The sequence below is a fragment of the Eretmochelys imbricata genome, chromosome 4 (assembly GCF_965152235.1).
Source record: "Eretmochelys imbricata isolate rEreImb1 chromosome 4, rEreImb1.hap1, whole genome shotgun sequence".
In the NCBI taxonomy this organism is placed as follows: Eukaryota; Metazoa; Chordata; order Testudines; family Cheloniidae; genus Eretmochelys; species Eretmochelys imbricata.
Window position 1 is genome coordinate 137,092,655 of NC_135575.1, and position 23,932 is coordinate 137,116,586.

Sequence of the window (23,932 nt, forward strand, 5' to 3'; positions counted from 1 at the left end):
CTTTTTGCTTCCCAAATTGTTTTTGACTTGGGAGATTTATCAGAATCCCTTTCCCACAAACAGGTCTGGTTTTGACAAATCAGCATTTTCCAACAAAAAAATGTTTTGTCAGAAAATTCCAAATCTGATCTAGTGTCTATCCTTCCCTGAGGTAGTTAACAATAGTCATAGCATCAGTCAGTCAACAGAACCAGCACTAAAAGACATTCCCCTGAAGTGCCATTTTGCCCGGTGTTGCAGTTGAGAGAAGCTGCAGCAGATAGCAGAGAGTTTGTTCATTTCTTTCTTCTGTATAACTGGAGACAATTCCTGGGGACAGACGAGCTTTCTGGGAACCAGGTACTGATATGTGGGCTGGGATTTCTCAAAGAGGGTGTTTCCTGCATGCCATTTGTGACTGCCTCTGTTCCGAGTCTGATGTATGTGTGTAAATAAAGCATATCTCCATGTCATGGATCTTCCCCCAACCTGTAAGGCCCCAGAATTTGCTGCCACTCAGCAGGGTGGCAAGCTTGGTATAAGAAGCAGGCGACTAATTTCAGAAGAAAGGGCAATAGTAGTTATCTGAGATTGTGTTTAATTTGTTACCTGCAATATGAGAATTGTCACAGTCGTCTGGCTTTTAATATTGATGATTCAAGAGGCTGGGGACTGTTCCTTTTGAGTGTTCAAACAGTAATTAACAATTGAGGACACATAGTGACATGAAAGTGTAACATGGATGCCTTAGCTAACCCTTAGGCTAGTGAATTAAAGAACAGAGCAGGCAAGAAGTCTTGGTTATTCAGCTGGAAAGGCAACGGTGAGGAAGGCAGCTACCACACAGGATGCACGTAAATTGGAGATGGGCCCATGCCAAGAAATATTAATGGAGCTTTGACCCTGTTCTCCTCAAGAGCGCAGAGTAAAAAAGGAGTGGGCCATGGACTGAGAATTAATGTGCCAGTGAAGGAAAAGGCTCAAGCCTGACCTCATCGTGATAACAAGGCACTTAGCTACACCATTAACCTGGCAGCCACAGAGCACCACTCTCCTTGTCACAGCATCCTGTTGCCCTGTACGCCATGGAGCCATTTACACCAGAGCTCCAGCCTACCTCATTATCCTCCTTCAAATCTGTACAAAAAACTTGGCAACAGTGAGGCTGCTGGGGCACTGAGACCACTGATCATGCTGTGCCATATTGTCTCATTGTTTCCTTGTTCTCTCGTCTCTGTATCAATCTGTTGTCTCTTGTCTGATACTCTGTAAGCCCGTTGGGGCAGGGACCATCTCTTTGTTCTGTGTTTGTGATGCACCTACCACAATGGCATCCTGGTCCATGACTGTGGCTCCTAGAACAGTTGCCAACTTTCACACGGTAAATAAACACCCCGACTTTCACAATAAGACAGAAACCAAGCTAATCCCATTTCAAAACAAGGCCAAAGCAAGCCAATTCCTAAGAACCCCAACACTCTGTGTGACTAGATCCCTCCGGCGCACAGTCTGGGACTGTGGTGAGCCCACTGTGCACCCCTGACTCTCTCCCCGCCTTCCCCCTACTTGCCGGGAGCCGATCAAAAAAAAAAGAAACAACAAGCTACAAGCCAAAAACTAGCCAGAAAGCAACTCACAAGCCAATTAAGCCAAAAACAAGCTCACTTTCTGCGTTTTTTCTGCAGGTTTGGCATGTCTGGCTCCTAGGTGCTATGGTAATACAAATAATCAATAATAACATAACTGGATGTAAACAGGCCTGGCCTTAGGGAAAATGGCACTCTGGGCGAACTTGTATTTTGATGCTCCTGGCCCCTGCTGCCCCCCCACACACACACACACCACCACCACCATTGATCTGAGCTCCCTTCTGTGGCCTCACACCGCAGGCCCACCTCGCGCCTTACCTCTTGACCATGACACCCCCCTGACCTAGACAGTTACCCACATCACCCACCCGTAAGGCCTTTCCTGGGGGTAAAGCACTGCCCCATCAGAACGGTAACATACCGCCACTCGTGTAAATGTCTGCACAAGGTGCAATGGCAAAGCTGGGCCTGAACAGCTTGTTCCTATTGAAATCCATGGGAGCCTTTCCACTGACTTCAGTAAGAATTGGATCAGTCCCTAAATAATAATTATTGTTATTATTATTATTTATTTGTATTACAATAGTATTTAGGAGTCCTAGTTCTGGACCAGGGCGCCATTGTGCTAGGTGCTGTACAAATCGTGTTCCATACCTTCAAGAGGATGATATAAACCAAAGCAGGAAGTTATTCAGGGCCTCAGGAAGTGGTCGGAGATTCTTCTTCTTCATTTTAATTGCTTTCACCTAGGAGCCCTGATTCTGCTGTTGCTGTGGTTGTTTTATTTGTGCATGGTAGAGAATGTCAAAGAGAACAGCTTCATTTATAGTGACCTGTGTTTTGCCTGCTCCTCATTTTCTGGAAACGTCTCTTTTGGGGCTATGCAGCCATGTTGGTCAAGCTGTTGGACAAGCTTTGGAGCCACACAGGGGTCTTCTTCAGGTCTGGGAAAGGAACTCCCAGCATCATCGCAAAAGGCAAGGTGGAGCAGATTTTTTTAGCATAAGTAATACTGTAAGGGACTGTTCAAGGTAGAGTGGCCCGGTAACACCTCAGCAGTCACAGGACAAAAAGAGGGGGTTAATGGGTTACAGGGTGTTGTAAAAAGCCGTAAATCCATCAATCTCTCTCACCAACAGAAGTTCATCCAATAAAAGAGATTATCTCCCCCGCGTTGCCTCTCTTTGGGGTATATTTTTCAGGTCTTGGTCTCAGCCAAAAGGTTAATATCTTTTGGCAGTTTGAGACATAGTCGTCCCATCTTGGCGGGGGGCCATTGGGGTGGACGGAGGGGATGAAACCACCAACACTTTTCCCACTGCAAAAAATGATGGGAAACGATCTACGTTTTTTCACACAGACTAACTGAGGAAGGGGTGAACTTTTAATCTTGGCTTGTTTGGAGAATACCTAGGGCCATGAGGAATTGCTTGGCTGGTTCTAAATAACCACTCTTGGGCACGCTCAGTAGAGATCCGCTAAGGGGTTTAGCAAAGCCTCAAAGATCCTGCTCCCCCCTTCCTTTGTGACATCACAATGCCCATTCCCTCTGCCCATAACCAGGGCTTGCTTCTTTCAAGCCACCTGGGTGAGAATTTTTGTGCTCTTTGTGGCATTTACAGTCAGAGCCACGGTGAAGGTGCAGGAGTTGAACTGCACCGGGAGCAGCAGCTGGTGACGTTCTGGCTGTTGAATTCTGAGGAAGGCAGAAAACCACAGTCATCGTTTTCAGGTGTACAGTTCTCTGGCCTCAGTAGTTCCACCTATACTTGGACTCTGGAAACATTCACCCTAGAGCAGAGAGCATGCTTGAGGCCATCTTAAGGGCTGAAGTGAGTCATGGGGTCATATACACTGAGTGAATTTCATCCAGGAGAGGTATTCCGGCAGGGGACGGGGTGGAACTCACCCTTTTCTTGTGAAGCTAGGATCTGGCCCCAGAGCATATAAACATGCATGTGTTCCCAGTGGGATTCAGATACTCCAAAGCTGATCCTGCAGCCAAGTCTAAACTGCATATTTATGAGTGTTTAAACAGGAGTGGGGAGTGCAGGGGGAGGGGACGTTCCTCCAAGTTCACATTCTTAGAAAACCAAGAGAGGAGACAAGAACTTCTGAGTTAGAAAAACAAAGAGTCATCTTGGGATGGGCCCAGCAAACACAGAGGTTTTTCCAAGCATCTTGCAACTTGCTTGAGAATCTTTTATTTCCTTTTCCCCAGGATTTCCCAAGCTCTCTCTTTAAAAAAAAAATGTTCTCCCTATTTCTAGCAGCAGCTGAGGAGAGAGCTTGATTGCAAGTTACCTTTTATCATGGAGGTATGTTGAAACCAGACTTCTTCTGGTCTTCTCCTCAGAAAAAGAAACAGTTAAATGGGGAGGGAGGTTGAAGAGTGTGTTAGGACCTGCACAAAGGAAGCCATTTGCAGGGCACTGCACAAAGTTTTATTGGTCCTACAAAACCCAAGAGCTCTGGGCCAGAGTCTTGAATGTCACCTACTGGCACCTTATCCATGTATATGTAGGCACAGAGCACTCTTATAACACGGTCTGGCCATGGTCTTCTCTCCAAAAACCTTTGATAGCTTTCTAATTTCCCCTTCGTTACAATATAGGATTTCTGGTAACAGGCTCATAGCCGAAATCTCCTAGCTCTGTCTACTTACCTATGGGCTTTCTGTTGCAACTGTTGTCAATAGTGTGTAAGTGTTTCTCAAGTAATTTACATGGCATTGTGTGCCTCTAGTGGACTTCATGGAGTCTTCTGTTCTGTTCTCTTCCTAGGTTAAGGAAGGTTCTGCTCGGTTAAATATATATTCAGCCTAGTTCCCCTATACACCAGCCTATACACACACTTTCTTCCATCCTGGTCTTTATTTATTGTTGGTTGTTCAATTATTTTTAAAAATTTGAATAGTTCCTGTTGTGATGGGAACGTTTTCTCAGAGAGGAGGATCTGGCAAAACGCCCTAATGCTGGTTAGGCTCTGGATTAGTCTGCCTTCCTCTGGGAGTTTCCTCCACAGCCAAACCCCTTCAGCTGAGAACACTCCATCTCTGCCTTCCACACGCGTCACGCTGGGCTTTGCGGACGGCCTTTTCCCGAGGAATGTGGCTGCCTGAGGGGGTGTCACGGATGAAGATGAGGCAGTCACGGATGTTGCTGAGCTGACGACCTTGAAGATCAGGTCCAAGGTCTTGCACTGGTGCAGGAAGCAAGTTGGCAGCCCACAAGAGGGACTGTAAGCAGGGGTTACGGGCCTTCTCCCCTGTACAGTTGTAGGGGATCTCTGCAGAGAGATCACTGGCAGCAAGACCTTGATGTGTAGGAGGACTTGATGCTGGTAAACCACTACTCTCCCAAGCATGTAACAGCTGGAAGAGGCCAGTGTTGCTGACTGTGACTACTCGGGTAGTAAGGATTTGGGGGATTAAATTGCTGGCCCTGGCTCAGCGCTGCTTAGCTTGAGAAATAGGAGGGGATCACAACAGAAGGCGGGAGAGCTGCCAGTGCACTGCACAATTGTGTGTCCGATTTGGCTGAACTGGGTCTGGTGCAGTCTGGAAGGTCAGCTGCTGTGAGCTGATAGAAACATCAGGATCTCCCAGCGCAGGGGTAGGATACAGGTAGCCAGAAAAGGCTATTTTTGCAGACGCTGCTCTAGCCGGCAGACAATTTAACCCCTCCTGTCTCCCCCACACCCATCCTGAGAGCAACATATGGAATGGAAGTTGCTTTATATGGAATGGCAGCAAACAATCCAGTTGTCAAGGGGTAAAGTTATTCAGTGTTCTGACATTTCATAGCGGGGAAATACACCCCTATGCAGAGAGCCAGAACAGGGCCTAGGCACCACCTGCATCACATGTGAGCTTAAATGGGACTTGAGTGGTTCATAAGCCTTCTGCCAGCCCTTTGCATATGAGTGAATTCCCCCCACGGTGCATTTCATATCCCACCCACTGCACTCTGTCACTGCTGCCAATCAGCTTTGAACTATATGCTCCCTGTCCCACTAGAGCTGGCTACAGCATCCCAGGATGTGGTTGCAAAGACTCAGGCAGTCTTGTGTGTACAGATTCTGCGATCACATGCTGCGAGTTCTTTAAGCACCGATGCTTAAAAAACTCCAGAGCTCACATCATGGAAATCTGCAGGCATTGTAATGGAATGCTAAGCTGTATCATACTGTTCAGCCACAACTGGGTGTAAAATACCTTATTTAAACGAACCTCGGCCCTACCGGGTGGAGCATTAAAAGATCTTATGATGAACACATCTGGTGTGTATAAGCAAGCTCTGTGACCAGTCTATACACATGATATGGTGTCAGGAGTAAACTAAGAACAGCAACAAAGGGTACAGACAGAAGGAACAAAGCAACAAAAGTTGCATGATCTCATCGACATGCCAATGCCCCCAGAGAACTTCAGCTTCGACAAACTTTCAGAATGGACAAGCTGGAAGCAGTGTTTTGCAAGATTTCACCTTGCAAACAAATGCCACAAAGAAACTGGAGATATGTGGGTATCTAATTTATGCTATGGGGAAGCAAGCAGAGTATAGCTTTAAATACTTTAACTTTACTGAAGACAGTCACAAAGATGACTACGAAAGGGTTCTGGCTATATTTGACCCATACTTTATACCCTGGAGAAATGTGGGTTGATGAAACAGCATGTTTTCACCAGGGAATTCAAAAACTGGGGGAAAGTGTTGACTAGCTTATAAGAGCTCTGCATACATTGGCTGAAAATTATGATTTGGGGAATGCAAAACATGAAAATATCAGAGACAGGCTGGCTACCGGGTTACCAAATAAAAATCTTTCACAGCAGCTACAGTTGAAGAGAAATTTAACCTTAGCCACATCTATACAGATAGAAAGCATTCAGAATTAGTCAAACAGCAGAATAAAAGACAGGAGCAACATGAAAAACCTGAAGCTAGTTTAGAAGCTATGAACAGATACTTGAGTATTAGAAGTCATAATTGTAAAACTCGTAAGAAAGGAAAGAGAACTCCCAGGCAAGAGGGACAAAGTCCAGCCTATATGCACAAGGTGTGGACAAAGTCATATTCCAAGAGACAATGCATGTCCAGCTAGAGGCACACAGTGTAATAAATGCATGAACTATGGGCATTTTGCAGCTGTTTGCCCTGCCAAAGGGAATTAACTCATATTACAGAAAAACAAGAGCCCTTGTTTCTGGGATCTATTACCTGTGACAGCATAGATCCTGCACAAATCATTTATTCTGAATCATCCTTAAGGGCTCTTGGGAATGTCATGCATCACTTGTGTTCATTCAGTGCCCGCTGCAGATGGAATTTTTCTGAAGACCATTGAGTGCTTGAAGCTCAAGGCTCTTTGGCGTCACCCAGTGTCATTTGAGCAGATGAAATACAAACCATCCAAACAAGGATCTTATAATAATCTCTCTAGTGCATATTTACCTTGTATTAGTTCCATCCAATGACTTCCATTCTTCTAGCCATGTGACCTCTAGCAAGATGTAAACAGTAGAAGATCCTGAGCATTCCCTGTTCTCAAGAGCCAAATTATGTCTTTTGTTTGGAGTCCCCAGTTTTTTTACACAAATAACAGTCACCCTGCGGCCTTTCCACAGATTTCCAGGGTGGCCAATTCTCACAAGTCTAGTGACCCAAGGGTTTTTCTGGCCCATGACTCAGGCTGTTTCCTGAGAGTCTCAGCTTTCAGTTAAAAAGAAAGTTTCTAATCCTCCTGGTTGTGAGGAGAAGTTTGAAAATATGACCCTTAAAATGCTCCAAAATCAGAACTCAAATAAAAGAACCTATTTAAAAAAAAAACTCATGCTTTTTCAGTCAATCTCATCATTTTGCGGGGAAGGGGCTGATATGATTTTTGGTACTTGGGGATCGGCGATACTGGAGTTGGCCTTGGCCATTACTACTGCTGGGCAACTAAACACGCAGTTGTGACTGTTCCATAAAGTTATTGTTATTGTATGTTATTTGTCTTCTGATACGGACCACAATGTGCTAGGGGCTGCCCGTGCACACAGCAAGACACGGTCTCTTCCCTGAAGGGCATACAATCTGCGATTCTGTGGGCCTGATTCTCTGCTGCCTGTTGTCATTTCCACCTGTGTAAGGTGCATGGCAAATTAGTATAAAAGCCTACCCCTGGTGTGAGTGAGTGGCATTGTGAATCACCGAATTCAGGTATGGCTTCCTAGCAATAAAATAAAAAAAAAGAAAAAAACCCCACAGTAGCAAATTGGAGCCCAGGGTAATTGAGTCAAGCTTGCGGGACGTGCACTGCAAGGCTAAAAATAGCAATGTAGACATTCAAGCTTGGAGCCTGAGGTCTGAAACCGAGCAGGGGCGGGGGGAAGGGAGCGTCTCAGAGCCTGGACTCCAGCCTGAGTCCGAACGTCTGAGCTGCTATTTTTAGCCCTGCAGCCCGAGCCCTGTGAGCCTCAGTCAGTTGACCTGGACTCTGAGACTCACGGCCACAAGGTTTGGTTTTGTTTTTTGTTGGTTTTCAGTTTGGGGGTTTTTTTTTGGCTGTGTAGCTATATTGCATGTACAAATCAGAACAAGGACCAGGAATCACACAATTGCTTTTAGAACAGGAGGACCTGTGGCACCTTAGAGACTAACAAATTTATTTGAGCGTAAGCTTTCGTAAGCTACAGCTCACTTCGTCAATTGCTTTTGACAGCTAGCGTTTCATTTTAAGTGTTCCTGACAGTTCTTCATGCTGGCCCCGTAAATCACTGTTTCAAAAGTAACCAATTCTTTTTAATGTGCGCCCTCCTCACCGCACTCTGCTAGCCCATCGTAAGATGTGGAGAAAGACTGTCATGTCTCTGCTTGTGAATGGTGAAGCTTGCAGCTGAATGGCATGTGTAATAGGAAAAGGGATGGTTTTGTGGTCACACCACAGGGCTGGAAATGAAGAAACTTTGGTTCTGTTCCTGGCTTTTATACAGACCTAGGGCCATATCCATCACTGAAGTAACTCCCATGGAGTCAATGACATTACAGCAGCGGGTCAAGTTGGCCCTTCCTGTGTTGCCTTGCCTGAGGCATTCATCTTCTCTGTGGATTAGGCTTTCCATTGCTAAAATCAGGGCAATGATACATCCCCATGGCACAGGGGTGTAACAAAGCTTAATGTGTTATGCCAGCATTGTGCTTTGAGATCCTCAGCTGGCACGTGCTGTGGAAGTGCCTGGTATTAGTGCAGTAACTTTCTGGGCCCCTTCAACTGCTGCTTTCAGATCTTTGTCCCCGAATAAGAGCTCTGATGCTCATTGTTCTCATGGGCCAGTTTCTTTGGCTTGCAGCGTCTATTGCCCTGGGAATTGATGTATCACTAGGTGGCGCTATTCCATCCCAATGGCCTTGTCTGCCAAAAGGAATTTGGCACGTTGAACCCTGTTTGGCCCCCCTAGTACCTCTGTAATATATCACACACACACACAAATGCTCCCAGTAGTGCACAGGCCATCACAACACTGGGTTCAGAGCAAGGCTAACCACTGAGTTGTCCTCCACGCAGCCAACCCCCACCAGCACAGTGCCAATGTGGTTGGAGACCTTGGTGGAACAGCCCCGACAGAGAGAATGGTTCTCCCACTACCATTCATAGTGCATCGATCACAGCTTAGAGGCCTGTATGGTCTACTTACTGCAGTCCATTGCATAGGGGTCCCGTTTGCTGGAGCTCCTGAGCTTTACGGATAGCCCATACAGTGAGCAAGGACTCTAGAGATCTGTGGCTACTGTTCTGGGTTGATGCCACATTAAAGAACAGGATCTCCCATGAGCTGGGTGAAGTGTAAGGAAATGGAAGACGGGGAACAGTCCTGCTCTGCTGGAGGAGTGACTAGTGCCCCATAGCACATGGACGCCTGTAATGCTGTCCCGCTGAGGAGCTCCGCAGGCTTTATAAGCATTCATCAGTTTAGCCTCAGCTCCCGCCTGTGAGGCAGGTATGTCTTATTAGACCCATTTTTGGATGAGGACACTGAGGTGCAGAGCAACTGGAGGCCCAGTCCTGCAAGATACTGAGTGCCTCCTGGGGGGACGTTGTGCCCCTTCCATTCCCATTGAAATCAGGAGACGGACAATTATCCGGTGATTTTCTGCTGTGAACAGGCAGCAGCAGGGAACTAAACAAAACTGCTCTGCCCCTGTTATCTGTGCCTTGCAGCAGATTTGAACCCAGCTCTTTGGCTGTCAGAAGCTGCAGTGGAGAAGGATCTTCTACTAGCAGTGTGGGCAGCCAGTGGAAGACAGACAGAGCAAGGGAATATTGTGGCTGAGGACCTGGGGACAAACCCCTACTTGTACCATGCAGTGAGTCAGGACTTTTAATGTTCACGCAGAGCAGACGTGGCCTCTTTTCTTTAAGGTGTCATCTGGAAACAACACACCTGCTAAGCTGCCTGGAAATCATATGGCAACGAAGGGCTTTCCAGTGACCCAACTGCAATCTGAGCCCCTAGGTCCAAGGCATATTCTAAATCTGCAGATCCCAAAGCATCACCTTCAGGGGTAAGGTGGGTTAGTGATTAGGGACAAGGTCAGGGAATCAGGAGACTGGAGTTCTGTTCTGGCCCCTACCACTGGCTTGCTGTGTGACTGTAAGCAATTTGTTTGACCTCTCTGTGCCATCTGTGAAAAGGGGCTAGAGACACCTCCATACCTTGCCGGAGTGCTTTGAGATCCCCAGATCAAAACTGATGAGCACCGCTGCTGATGGTAATTTACAAGCAGCCACCCGTGGCTCTGGACTTAGAGTCACTGGGGAAGATTTCCATGATCCATGCTTTCGCTCCTCACCACGGCCCTGAATTCAGGGAACATAGCTCTTAAAAACCTCTAGAAAATGCCGTGGTGTTTGGTGGCATGAGGGAAGCCGTTTGTTATTGTTGGATTGTTTATGGGGCTGAGCCTGCATCTGGGACATTTACAGTCTTTGAGGAGTTCCAGTGCTGGGCCACTTGAGATCCTAGCTCCGTGACCTCCAGCAAGCCGCGGCTCTCATCACTGGAAAAATGCTGTCCGCTGCAGCTTCGCGTGTGCCTCTCTGCCCTGGACGAGGCATCTCCCTACTGCCATCCTGACAGTGGAGTGACCATCACAACCGCCCCCGTCTACGCTGCCATGCCTGTGGGCAGCGAAACATTGGCCCCTACCAATCCTGCCACTCTCACAGAGGCTGGGAGGAAGTGGTTTTTAGGGGTTGGAGCGGCAGGTCAGTCAGGGTCTCCTAGCAGGTAGGAGGCAGAGTGTCGGGAATCTTGACCCACCCACGCCTCCAGAAACCCTCACTGATTCCCAGCCCTTGCGCCCAATTCTTGACGTGAATGTCAAGGCGGTGGGATGCAGGTCGGTCTGGAGCTCACATCCGGTAGGGACCAGCAGGACGGGAGGGCAGGTGGATAGAGAGTGAGAGGCAAAGCCAGGGCTCCTTGGGTTTGGGGGATTAGTAGAGCTAAGGAAGTGAGAGCAGGGGCGTAGCCCTGCGGGGGGGGGGCACAGGGAGGGCGGATCTGGGCAGGGCTAGCACTGGGGTTGGAGACGGGGTCAACAGCACCCGGTGCTGGCAGGAGGGGGACACATCCGAGCTCACAGACACTGAGCTGGGGTTGGGAGAGGTGGGTGGAGCTCCAGCCCCTGTAGGGCCCCCATCTGCCCCATGGGCGCGCCCCACAGCCTGTGTGCTCCAGGTGCCTACTGAGCAGTAAGGGGAAGTGAGGGGAGGTGGGCCCCTCCATCACTTCTGCTCCCCTCCCCAGGGTCTCCTATCCCTTCTGCCTCCACCCCCGTGTCCCCCATCAGTGCCCACCCACCCGAAAGCCGGGGCCCACCCAGTTTTCCTGTCCTAGCTATGCCACTGAGTAAGAACCCCCTTGTTCTGTTGTGAGGAGGGCGTGGGGGAGATCAGAAGGTAAGGGAGTCCCTTTAAGGTCCCTCCAGGCCATTATCTCACCTTTCTGCTGTCAGGGTCACATAGACTGGTACTGGGTCAGTGTACAGAGTGCTGTCCACCTGGGACAAAGCACCTGTGCAGTGGCAAAATGTCAGTATCCCCACTAGGGAAACTGAGGTATGGAGCGAGAGGTCCGGTCCTCAACCCTGCCTGTCTAGATTCTGTGCCCATGGTTGTGTTATCTGAGCATCTTGATACCATGGTGAAGGGGGTGGGCTGGATGGATAGACAGAGCTGATTTGCCCAAGGTCACACAGTGACTTAGCCCCAAACCCAGGGATGCTAAAGACTTCAGAAAGGGAACCCCAGCCTCTTGACACTAACACCCACTTCTGAATACCAGTTGTCACCTGCCTGCGCCTGGAGTCACTGTGGCATTTCTCTTCCGCAGTTATTCAGGGCGTGCTGTAACAGGTGTCCTTGTGAAAGGACCAGCCCCCAGCACCAACTGCATCAGGAAGGAAGCTGCTCAGAGATTCTGGCTGCATCCAGGGAGCTGAGGCCAGAATTCAATTGGAGTCAGTCCAGTTTCATTTGTGCATTTGTCATTTTCACGACTGGCAACTCCCAAAACAATCCGATGGTAGCACCTTAAACTGAGTTGCAGCCTGGGGGATGAGCAAAGGCCACAGGATGGAGGCAGCATAGGAGAGGTCAGTGTGTGGATGGGAGACCTCCATGCGTGTCTACATGGTGAGTCAGTGGGTGATGCTCTGCCCATACAGGGTTTGGAAACTGTGGTTGATAACTAACTGAGCTTCCCACGAGACATCCTGTGAGACAGCCAGGGGGTGCCCCAGCTGGGAATGACCGAATGAGGTGTCCTCAAAACCCCATGATAAGCAGAAGGTGAGGGTGTTCACCCATGAGCCAGGAGGAAAGCTGCTGGTGAAAAGGAAAATTAACTGGCTTCCTGGATGCTCTGTGAACATAATTCAGCCAAGCCTCTGTGATGTAGGAAAACATCGGTATCCTGACAGAGAACTGAGGGGGAAAGTGACTTACCCGAGGTCACAAACTGGCAGCCAGGACTGGAGCCCCTGGTTCATATTTCCACCTTTAGCCCATGAGACTGCAGCATCTCCCATCAAGTGACTTCATTTCTCTAGAGCAGGGGTGGCTCCGGAGCCACATGCGGCTCTTCAGACGTTAATATGCAGCTCCTTGTCTAGGCACCGACTCCAGGGCTGGAGCTACAAGTGCCGACTTTCCAATGTGCCAGGGGGTGCTCACTGCTCAACCCCTGGCTCTGCCACAGGTCCTGCCCCCACTCCAACCCTTCCAGCCCCCTGCTCTGAGCCTGCCATGCCCTCACTCCTCCCCCTCCCCCCTGTGCCTCCTGCATGCCACGAGACAGCTAATTGGGAGGTGCAGGGAGAGAGGGGGAGGCGCTGATCGGCGGGGCTTCCGATGGGCGGGAGGCGCTGGAAGCAGGGGCGGGAGCTAATGGAGGGCTGCTGATGTATTACTGGCAAAGAGTTGGAGCATTGGCTTTCATGGGTGAATATCCACTTCGTCAGATGCAAGTGAATACCCATTTCATCAGATGCATCTGATGAAGTGGGTATTCACCCACGAAAGCTTATGCTCCAATACGTCTGTTAGTCTATAAGGTGCCACAGGACTCTTTGCCGCTTTTACAGATCCAGACTAACACAGCTAACCCTCTGAGATGTATTACTGTGGCTCTTTGGCAATGTACATTGGTCAATCCTGGCTCCTTCTCAGGCTCAGGTTGGCCACCCCTGCTCTAGAGCACATTTGTCCCATTGCAGTCCTATGTACCACGCAGCCCCAATGCCCGAGGCCTCAAACCTGGGAGACAGGGAAGAGCTGGGGTCAGCTGTCACTTTTGAGAGAAAGGTTGCTGCTGAGGTAGGTTTTAAAGCCATTGCACATTTAAATAAGTTCCTTTCTCTGGGCATCTCACCATGCAGCTGACCCACACACGGGCACCACATCCATTGTGTAAGATCAGCCCTTATAACTGAATGCTGCCTATGCACCGCAGTGTATTTTCAAACATGCGCTACTTTCAGATTCTGCACCCACATATTCTCAGACTGCCCAGAGCACATACTCAGGACGGGCCACGCACACACAGAGAAATGTGCTTTTTCGCCCTCTCCTGACCCCAAAACACTTACACGGCTATTGCTCCAAAGTCACCTGCCGGCCGAATCCAAACATAGCCCAAAGGTGAATGGTTTGGACAGTCAGGAGCACATGAAAACAAGAGGGTTTAATGGAAACTGTACCGTGGTTTTATTTATGGCAGGTCCTACTGGAGAATGGGATAATGATGCATCACTACAATGGGATTTCCCCATCCTGCTGGTCTTAGTCATGCAAAACTCCAGTGAAGGACTGTATAAGGATTGCAAGATTTGGGGCAAGAATTTCAAAAATGCCTAAATGCCATAGGCCATTGATTTCAGTGACAGTTAGTTGTTCTTTAGCTGCTTAGGAGCCTAAATCTCACTGAAAATTGCTGGGATTTTGGCTTTTACGCGCTTCAATCCGTTTTGAAAAGGGGACTATGGCTCCTAACTCACTTAAGTGCTTTTGAAAATTTGATCCTGGGTCCTTAGTGTGTTCAATATGCAGTGTTCTCACACCATGCCTGGATAGCATCTGCAGTGTAACTATTACATAACGTAGACCCAATCCTGAAAGCCCTCCATGTGGCTATGTGGGTGAGAGAGAGAGAGAGAGCTCGTTCTTTCTTACTAATGATTTTTCTGGCTTATTGAAGGCTCAGCATTATTCCTGCCTACCAGACTGATGAATGCTTAAATGTATATAATGTTACTAGCCAAGGACCTAAAATATGAGCTGTATAATCACACTGCAAGTGGTGGGATGAATTATGTATGCACTTAATATGTGTCTCTTTAAGGGGCATGCATATTTGCATACTAATAGTGATGCTAATGAGCCCCTAGGTTTTGGTATGTACACAAAATTCTGCTGGGAGAAAAACAACCAGTGTTAAACTTCAGTGAACTCTCCTACTGCGTTTCAAATACACAGCTTTTCCGACACTACAGAAACAAGGGATCAGCTACAGCAGTCACATTACACCAACAGGTGATAAGTGTGTGGGTATGTATTTTTTTCCCTAAAATGTGCTATTGTAAGCACGAATTGATCTCTTAGCTGGCATGACTCAAGACATAGGTTCAGGATTCATTTTTAAAGAGCCGCTCCTTTTCTCTTTATTGTTGTAGCTTTGTGTTCTTTTCCTCTCTTTTTTTCCTTTTAAATAAGAACACTTTGGACTTCTACCGCTCCTTTCATCTACAGAACTCACTGCACTCAACAAACAGTCCTGAATTAAGCCTCACTACACTGCTGGGAAGTAGAAAAAGGTTGTTATCCTCATTTTGCCTGCAGGGAAACTGAGGCACGGAGCTATTGCGTGAGCTGCCCACGGTCAGACAAAAGTCAATGTCACAGTCAGGAGTAGACCCCCACAAGATCCAGGCCTGAGCTCCAACCACTGGACTGTCCTCCTACTCTTTGTATTTAAGAGACAGACACACACACACCTAGAGAACCACATTCAAATTAGAACTGGATCTAAGCTGGAAAATATGGGTGTGGCTCGAGAATTTGAACCTTCCAGAGGTTAGGGGCACCCAGATCTGGGGTTTGTTTCAGTGCACAATAATGATGAGAAGCAGTTGTGAAATTCAGATCAGGATCTGGGTTTGGAGTCCAGTCTCCAGCACCAGCACCGATGTATTTAAAATAAACTGGCTAAGTGCAGGTGAACCTGCCTATTTCTAGTAGCTGACCTCAGCCATCTCACACCGCCAGTCCCAGCTGCCTTTTTGCCATCTTCGACGCATTCCTCAAACCCTCCCCTCCTGCCTCCGCTGCTCTCTCAGCACAGGATATCACTGATGTCTTTCAAGAGAAAATTAACAACAGGTGACATGACCTTCCCCGTCCCCAAAGCTTGTCTTCCCTTCCCCTCCTGCAACTGTCTCCTCCCCAGTCACAGACGCAGAAGGTTCTCGTCTGCTTTCCTCTTTTAACCCCTTCCCGTCTCCTGATGTCCCTCATGCCCACTCACATCCCCTCCTGGCTCCTTGACTCTCTTCTCTTTAACCATGCACTTTCCTCTGGCTCTGTCCCCTCACAACAGAGGCATAACATAAGTTTCTCCCATCTTGGGAAAAATCACCCTTGACCCACTTCCCTCAAACTACCCCCCATCTCCATTCTGCCTTACCATCTCTAAGCTCATTGAATGTGCTGTCTAAAATCGGTCTGGAGTTCTTCTCCTCCAATCCCACCCTAGACCCTCTCCAGTCCAGCTTCCACTCCCTGCACTCCACTGAAACTGCTCTCACCAATGACCTCTTCCTAGCCTAAGCTCAGAACCAATACTCCACCCTCCTCCTCCTTCACCTGCCAGCCCCCTTCTCCACCATAGAACATGCTCTTCTTCTTGAGACCTTGTCTTCCCTGGGCTTCGGTGACTCTGTGCTCTCCTCCTACCTCTAATCGCGCTCTCCGTGAGCCCTTCAAAGGATCCTCCTCATTCCCCCTCCAGCTTCCTGTGAGGGCTCCCTGGGGCTCCATCCTTGATCCCCTTCTCTTCTCCCTCGACACCACCTCTATGGGTAATCTCATCCACAAGAACAAATACAGCTACCATGACTGATCGATCTACCTCACTACTCCAGACCTCTCTCCTTCTGTCCAAACTACAATCTTGGCCTGTCTTTCTGACATCTCAGAGCCACCAGCTCAAGCTCAACATGGCTAAAACAGAGCTCTTAATCTTCTTAATCTTCTCCCTAAACCCTTACTACTACCTCTTTTCTCAGTCAATGTGGAGAACACCACAGTCCTCCCTCTTACTCAGGACTCTAACCTGGGCATGATCTTCAACTCGGGCCTCTCTCTAGGACCTCACATCCAAGCATCTTGCAGAGTCTGTCTGTGTAACATGTCTAACAGGGCTGCTGAGCCCCAGTTAAAGTGTGGGGGAGGAAACACAATTTCTCCTCTTGCCTCCTGACCCCCTCTTCCCCTCTCAGGTGCCCCACCACCACTACCAGCCTGTCCCCCGGTCCATGAGCCCCTATACCCACCCCCTCCAAATCTGAGTGAGTATCATTGCAACCCAGCATGCCACATAGCAATGCCACTCAGACTTAGTGGGTGGGTGCAGGGACTCATGGGTCAGGAAGTTTGTGATGGAGGGGCAGGTGGCTGGGCCAGATCAGAGTGAGTTGCTGCTTGGCCAAATTTGAGTGAGTGGTGTTGCAACTGGGCACATAGGGTCATAGAATCATAGAATATCAGGGTTGGAAGGGACCTCAGGAGGTCATCTAGTCCAACCCCCTGCTCAAAGCAGGACCAATCCCCAACTAAATCATCCCAGCCAGGGCTTTGTCAAGCCTGACCTTAAAAACCTCAAAGGAAGGAGATTCCACCACCTCCCTAGGTAACGCATTCCAGTGCTTCACCACCCTCCTAGTGAAAAAGTATTTCCTAATATCCAACCTAAACCTCTCCCACTGCAACTTGAGACCATTACTCCTCGTTCTGTCATCTGCTACCACTGAGAACAGTCTAGATCCATCCTCTTTGGAACCCCCTTTCAGGTAGTTGAAAGCAGCTATCAAATCCCCCCTCATTCTTCTCTTCTGCAGACTAAACAATCGCAGTTCCCTCAGCCTCTCCTCATAAGTCATGTGTTCCAGTCCCCTAATCATTTTTTTTGCCCTCCACTGGACATTTTCCCATTTTTCCACATCCTTCTTGTAGTGTGGGGCCCAAAACTGGACACAGTACTCCAGATGAGGCCTCACCAATGTCGAATAGAGGGGAACGATCGATCTGCTGGCAATGCCCCTACTTATACATCCCAAAATGCCATTGGCCTTCTTGGTAACAAGAGTATACTGTTGACTCATATCCAGCCACTCAGTTTTGGCACGGCCAAAAGGTAGTAGTTGGACCATGGTCCAGGTGGTGTCCCCGGCTCTGCAGCCTATGTCTATGACATGGCTTTTCCTATCCATCTGCACAGCGAAAACTTTGTTCCAGGCTCTCATCATCTCATGTCTCGATCGCTGCAACGTCCTTCTCTCTGGCCTTGACAAATGCAGTCTTGCCCCGCTCTCATCCCTTCAGAAAACAGCTGCAAAGATCCTTTTCCCAGCTTGTCACTTTCACCAGGGCACCTCTCTCTTTGCATGCCTCCACTGGCTCCCCCTTCTGGTCATACCCAACATAAGCTGTTTTTCTTCACTTTCAAGGCCCGTCACAATCCGCTCACATTCACTACTGAGATGTCGACTTCCCGCTCCGATTGGCCCGTGATGCCAGCCTACAGCACCCACTTGTCACATTTTCAAACCAGCGCCTTCTTGCTTTCTCCGAGGCTGCCCCTCATCCTTGGGGGGCATGCCCCAGAAACACCCACAAAGCCGCTTCATTGTGCCCCTTTCCATTCCTCCGTAAAACGCTCCTTTGCCAGGATACCTACAAAAACACTTGACAACAATTAGTCGGTGGCTTTGGCACACCAGCGGCCTGGCATGCTGACCAGCATTGTGTCTGTTTCCTTGTACTCCCCCATCAGTCTGTATCCAGCTGATGCCTCTTGTCTGATATTTACATTGTACGCCCTTTTTTGTTTGGTGTTTGTACAGCACTTCGAACAGTGGGGTGCTGGGCTTGACTAAGGCTCCTATGTGCCACAGTATCACTAATCATTGTACCCGGGTAAAACCCAGCCACTTAATCACAGCTCAAGTGGTTTTGGTGTTGCACATCTCTATTGACAATAGCGTTGGCTGTTTCAAAGATCAACAAAAGCCTAAACGTTCAGAGTTAGCTGCTGTAAATCTCCACTTAGCCCTGATTCAGCACGGGGTTTTGGTCCCAGTTGAAAGCCTCACTATTCAGGCTATTGCTTAAGCATATAATTAACTTTAAGCACATGCTTAAGTCCCACTGAGGGCAATGGAACTTAAAAACATACTTAAATTTAAACACATGACTTGAGTGCTTTCCTGAATAGGGGTCTTATGCACATACTTAACTTTAAGAACATGCTTAAGTCCAGCCTTCCTTATGACATCACTTAAACATGTGCCTAACTCCCCTGGGCTTCAATAGGACCTGAGCACATGCTTATAGTTTCAGCATGCACTTAAGGTCTGTGCAGAACAGGGATGGATTTAAGCACATGCTTAAAGTTAGGCATGTGCTCAAGTACTTTGCTGAATTAGGGCCCTGAGTTTTATAGAGTATATTTTCATCTATCAGCTGATTTTGGAAGCTCCTCACTGGACCATGGAAGGTTTTCTCCTTAACGCTGAATTTCTGGATCATTGTGACTTCATGCCAGACTCTCAACACCCTTTCGACTGTTTTGACACCAGGGTTATGTGTGCAGATAAAATAATAATGATACCCAGCTAATGATATTTACTAAAATACAAATTAACCCTCAGTCACACAGTGTCGTGATTTGTCACCCAGAGCTAAAATTAAAAGCAGTTAAGGCTGAGTCAGAAAGTTATTTCAGGCTTTTCTGTGTAATAATAAGCAGCAGACTCTGCAGGTGCAACAGTGACACCTGCTGGCTATGATGGGAGGTCCTGTTCTTTTGTGTCAAGAAAAACAGAGGTGGAAAGCACAAAGCAATGATCTGTTTGCATTCCTTTGCAGTGACAGTGGAATAACGTTTAATTTAATCATGCTAAATTAATTATTATGGTATGTTAAATTCATTCATTTTAAATTCCTGGTTGATTTAATAACATTAATTCAGAGAGGGGTTGTCACAAGTGCCTACCTGAATTGGGATTGAAAGTCACTGGGACTCATGTACCTAAATCCCTTTGGCACTTGTGACAATCCCATCCTTAAGCCTCTTGCTCACTGCATTGTATTTTTGCTTGTGTATTTCTTCTAAAGTTAATAAAGCAAAGAGCAAGCAAAAATATAACTGGGAAGATTTGAGAGGTTATATTTTGTTTGAAATTTTTTTTAAAGGCTCAAGAGTGAGTAACAGTCAGCGCTTAAGTTGCAATTTTATAGCTGCAAATCTCCAAACACTCTGCAAAGAAAGATCCGTACCATTTTGCCCCTTCGACAGATGGGGAAACAGAGGCACAGAAAGGTGAACTGAGTTGCACAAGGACAGTGCCAGAGCTAAGAATAGAAGCCAGGACCAGTGCCTTATCAATTAGAACACTCTGCTTCCAGGTCCAAAAAGCGCTCCAATAAGTTTAATTAATATCCCGTTCAAAAGACAATAGTGGTGCTATGAAGATGGAAGCCTAGAATCACAGCAGCTGTTGCAGGGAATTACACCTCTCTGAATTATGCTGGCCCTTAGACTGCACCCCTGGTCTGTAATCCCACCACTCACCCTCTCTCAGAGTTTGTGCTGTGCAAGGCTGCTGCTGCCATGTGCTGAATCGGCATATCTTCTTGTCTTGCCCACTCCTGAGCCAGCGCCTAAGGCTTTTCAGGCTGGGCTGGACTCCCTCATTTGGTCCCTGCGGTGGGAGGGACGTTGTGGCTGTTCTGTGCCATTGCATTCTTCTCTTGGTGGACTCTCCACTCAAGGGCCACCATACAGGCTGTACATGGGTAGAAGCCAGTGTATATCCCTGTCAAGAGCAGGCCCACGATATCTACAAAAGCAGCCATTTGTTAAAATGGGCAAAGTAAAGAAGACATAATTAGAGGGTAACTTTGTGCCCCAGTTCCTTTTCCTATCCCAGAAGGGGACACACACATCCAAGGTATAAATTAGCAGTAAAACAGTGTTCCCAGGGCTCATGCTATTCACTTTTTTCTTTAAGTCCCATCTTCTGGAGTCACGTGATTGTGTGAGAATCTCAGCTTTCGTTTAAAATAAAAAGTATATTTCTAGCCCTCGAGGTTGGGGAGACAAGTTTGAAAAAGGGAACCCTACAGGCTCCAGGGCCAGATTGTAAATGAAAAGAACCCCACATTTATTTATTTTTTAAATCTCATGATTTTGTGGACCTGAGTCATGATTTTTGAAATTTTGGGCTTGGTAATCATGGGAATGACTTAATCACACAGCCAACTCCATGCAAAAGCAGTGATGTCGCAGTGTGGTGCATGCTGGGATGCCACAATAGAATGGGGAGCCAGCAGCCTGTGATGGGGGGCAGAGACAGAAGGTAACTTTTGGTTCTGCAGGATGCAATGCCGCTCATAGCCTGGTTAATGGTCGCATTTGGCACCTCCCTATTACAGAAAAGTTCTATAGAATTGAACAGAGCGACAACTTACCTCTCTGTGGACTTTTGAAACCAGACACTTCAGGTTCTTCCCTATTCAGCTCTACAGGGTGGTTTCAAAGTTCTATAGAAAAGATTTCATTCTCTAAAATGTATATGACCTTGAATATCAGACCCTGATAAACGTCCAAGCTGGTAGGGGCTGCCTCTTCTTTTTCAGTCCATTCTTTGGTTTACAGAACCGATACACATTTTGAAGGCAAATCTAATTTAGTTATGTATCCCTGGCTCCTTGAGTTATGGGTAGGGTTCTGCTGCTCCCCACAGAAGGACAAAATTATTATCCCAATACACCATCTATTGTAAATCTCTCCTGGGAATTAAAAAGGGTCTTGGCGTACGTGCATGCTTTGACTATGTACAGTTGAACGAGACACTTAGTTACGTCTTTCTTTAGGTTTCTTAAGTAGTAATAAATACTGTGCACTAGTAAAGCACTATTCAGCTCAGGATCCCAAAGCACTTTAGACACACTATTGAACTAAGCCTCATCAAACCCCTGTGAGGTAGGTTTACATCACTAGCCAGATGGTTCATCTGGTGCCCAAATGGCCTCATGAGTCAGTAGCAGATCTACGGCTATAATAACCCAGGAGTCCCCCGCTCCCCACCACACCTCCCCCACTTCCTTGCCATATATACACATTTATAGTTCACTACACTGTTTTTTCCATTCTCCCTAGCTAGAATCCAAGCTGCAAGGACCTTGAGGATTGTATAAACTGGCCACATGCCTCCGCTCTCCAAACAGGAGAGGAGCGGCAGCTCGGGACAGAGCTCTCCATAAAAGTCAGCGAGATCCTGTACATGCACCCTGGGTACAGATTACTGTCTTCCCTCAGAATTTATTAGTGTTTCATCTGCCTTGAAACAGGAACTGCCTTCATGTTGATAACTGACAGCACTCGTTTCTCTGTGGCTTCCACAAGCACCTCAGTCTCGCTTGTTCAATTGCTCTCTTCTATAGTTTGCAAGCACACTGCAGTGTTTGTCAGTGACTGACATCAGCGGTCCCTTGGGGACTAGTTCTTTGTCTGGCGCTAGCATTGGGGAACCCATCAATGTCACACACAGCTGTGCTGTCTGTCTGTCTGGGTTCATATACCACACTCACCGCCGCAGCAGGCTGGTGCTGCAAGACTCATTCTGAGCCCTGCATCCTTTTTCTCATTGATCACAAGAGCTCAGCAGTTAACGTGGTTTACCTGCACCTCAGGATTCAGGGCCAAATGAGTGATATCCTCTAAGACATGCAGATAAAGACTCTGCAATGAGGAACTGGATGGCTCAGGGGATTGGTAGATCAGCCCCAGGAGACCTGTGCCAGCCTGTGCCGGCGTTGAGAAAAAGCAGCTGTCCAGTGGCCTGCTTGGGCTGGGATGAAGGTGTCAGCTTGCTGCCAAGTAAACATGTGTCTATCATAGAAACCTTCATCACAACCCACCTACCCTACTGTCTGGGAGCCTCCAGCTGGGCCGGGTTTTGGAGGCTCTTTCCTGTGAGAGCATCAAGGATGTGGGTGGTCTGATGTGCTGCCATATCTGTTGCGTTTAGAAGACTTGGATTCCAGGCCTGTCAACCAGGTACTTTCCTGAAACACCTAGTTCACTCAAAGACGGTATCACAGGGGCCAGATCCTTCCCTGGTACAAATGGGCATGGCTGCATTGACTTCACTTGCACTGTACTGATTTGCACCAGATGAGAAGCTGGCTTTATACCTTTACAGGTAAGAAAGGAAACGTTGCCTTGTGGTCTGGCTTGTGGCTTCTAAGCCTGTCTCTCTGTGAATCGTGGGAAATGGTTTAGGCCCCAGGGCTGTCCCCAGAGCCCAGCCCAAGCAGACAGGATGGGTGCTGGGCAGGCATTGGGGGGGATGGTAAGAGAAATATTTCCCCTATGCTGAGTGCCTTCATCAGCACTGCTCTGGTGAAGCTGTTTCATCCCTGAGGCTGTCCCACTGGGCCGGGGGTACTGCAGTTCCCATCTCCTGCACAGTCTGACTGCACTGTTACGAGCACCTAGAGGCCAGGCCTGCCAGCCTTGCTTCTGCTGAGCAGTACCTCGCTGAGCAAAATGGCCCCGCTCAACCTGGGGCATTGAAACAGAGAGTGAGACCCTCAAATCTTGGTCTATGGTGCATGTTGATTTTATGCAGGGTTACAATCAGTTTCGCCCTTCCTTGCAGAGTTGTATATTCTGAGCTGCCGTTCAAGGTCCCCGTGGCCTCCCTCTAACCGTGTTTGTCCCAATTTCCTCCAAGGTTCCTTCTTTCCTTCCCTGAAGCCCTCCGACATGGTCTTCAAGATCATCTTCTGGCTGGGGTACTTCAACAGCTGCGTGAACCCCATCATCTACCCCTGCTCCAGCAAAGAGTTCAGGAGAGCTTTCATCCGGCTGCTCAAGTGTCAGGGCCACCGGCACCGGCGGCCCATCTGGCGGGTGTATGACAACCACTGGCATGCAACCTCCATGAGCAGCTCGGAGCGGGATTCTGACAGGGACATGGGGCCCAGAATCACCGCCCTCAACAGCTCTTTCATATTGAACTCCATCCCCCAGGAGAGAACCCCTAAGAGGCGAACGCTAAGCTTCAAAGGGTGGAAAATGGTCACCGCTTTCCAAAAACCATCCTCCACCCAGCTGAAAGAAAAGATGAACAGCCTCTCCAACAAAATAAGGGGTGGCTCCTGCAAAGGGGGCATGACCGCAGCTTACAAAATGGAGGTGGAGTCCGTTTCTATAGGGATCCCTAATGACTTCACGGAGGCTATTGACTACCAAGTGTACGATTTACCAGACTGCTGTGGGCTCAGAGAAACGGATATTTAAAGCCCCGGGACAACTATTTGTTTGTTTTAAAATGTGCATTATATGTGGTTAGAGGGGACGAAAATGGGATGCAATCGATATGTTTGTCAGGCAGACTGGAAAAAGCGATCAGGTGTCAAATGAGCCACCGGAAGGTTCTGTGATCACCGCCCACTAAGGTTACAGGGTGCTAAGGGCTTAGTATAAGGGAAATACTAATGCTCTAATGCAATGCCAGAGTCTTAGCCGC

At 48.0% G+C, this 23,932-nt stretch overlaps 1 protein-coding gene across 1 annotated transcript in view; it reads left to right on the forward strand.

Moving 5' to 3' along the window:
• The window catches only part of ADRA1D (adrenoceptor alpha 1D), a 71,696-nt gene extending 47,993 nt beyond the window's left edge, over positions 1–23,703 (forward strand). Inside the window, exon 2 of the mRNA XM_077814695.1 lies at positions 23,135–23,703. Within this exon, the coding sequence (XP_077670821.1) occupies positions 23,135–23,703 (569 nt within the window). The remainder of the gene's footprint in view (positions 1–23,134) is intronic.
• The last annotated feature ends 229 nt before the right edge of the window (positions 23,704–23,932 follow it).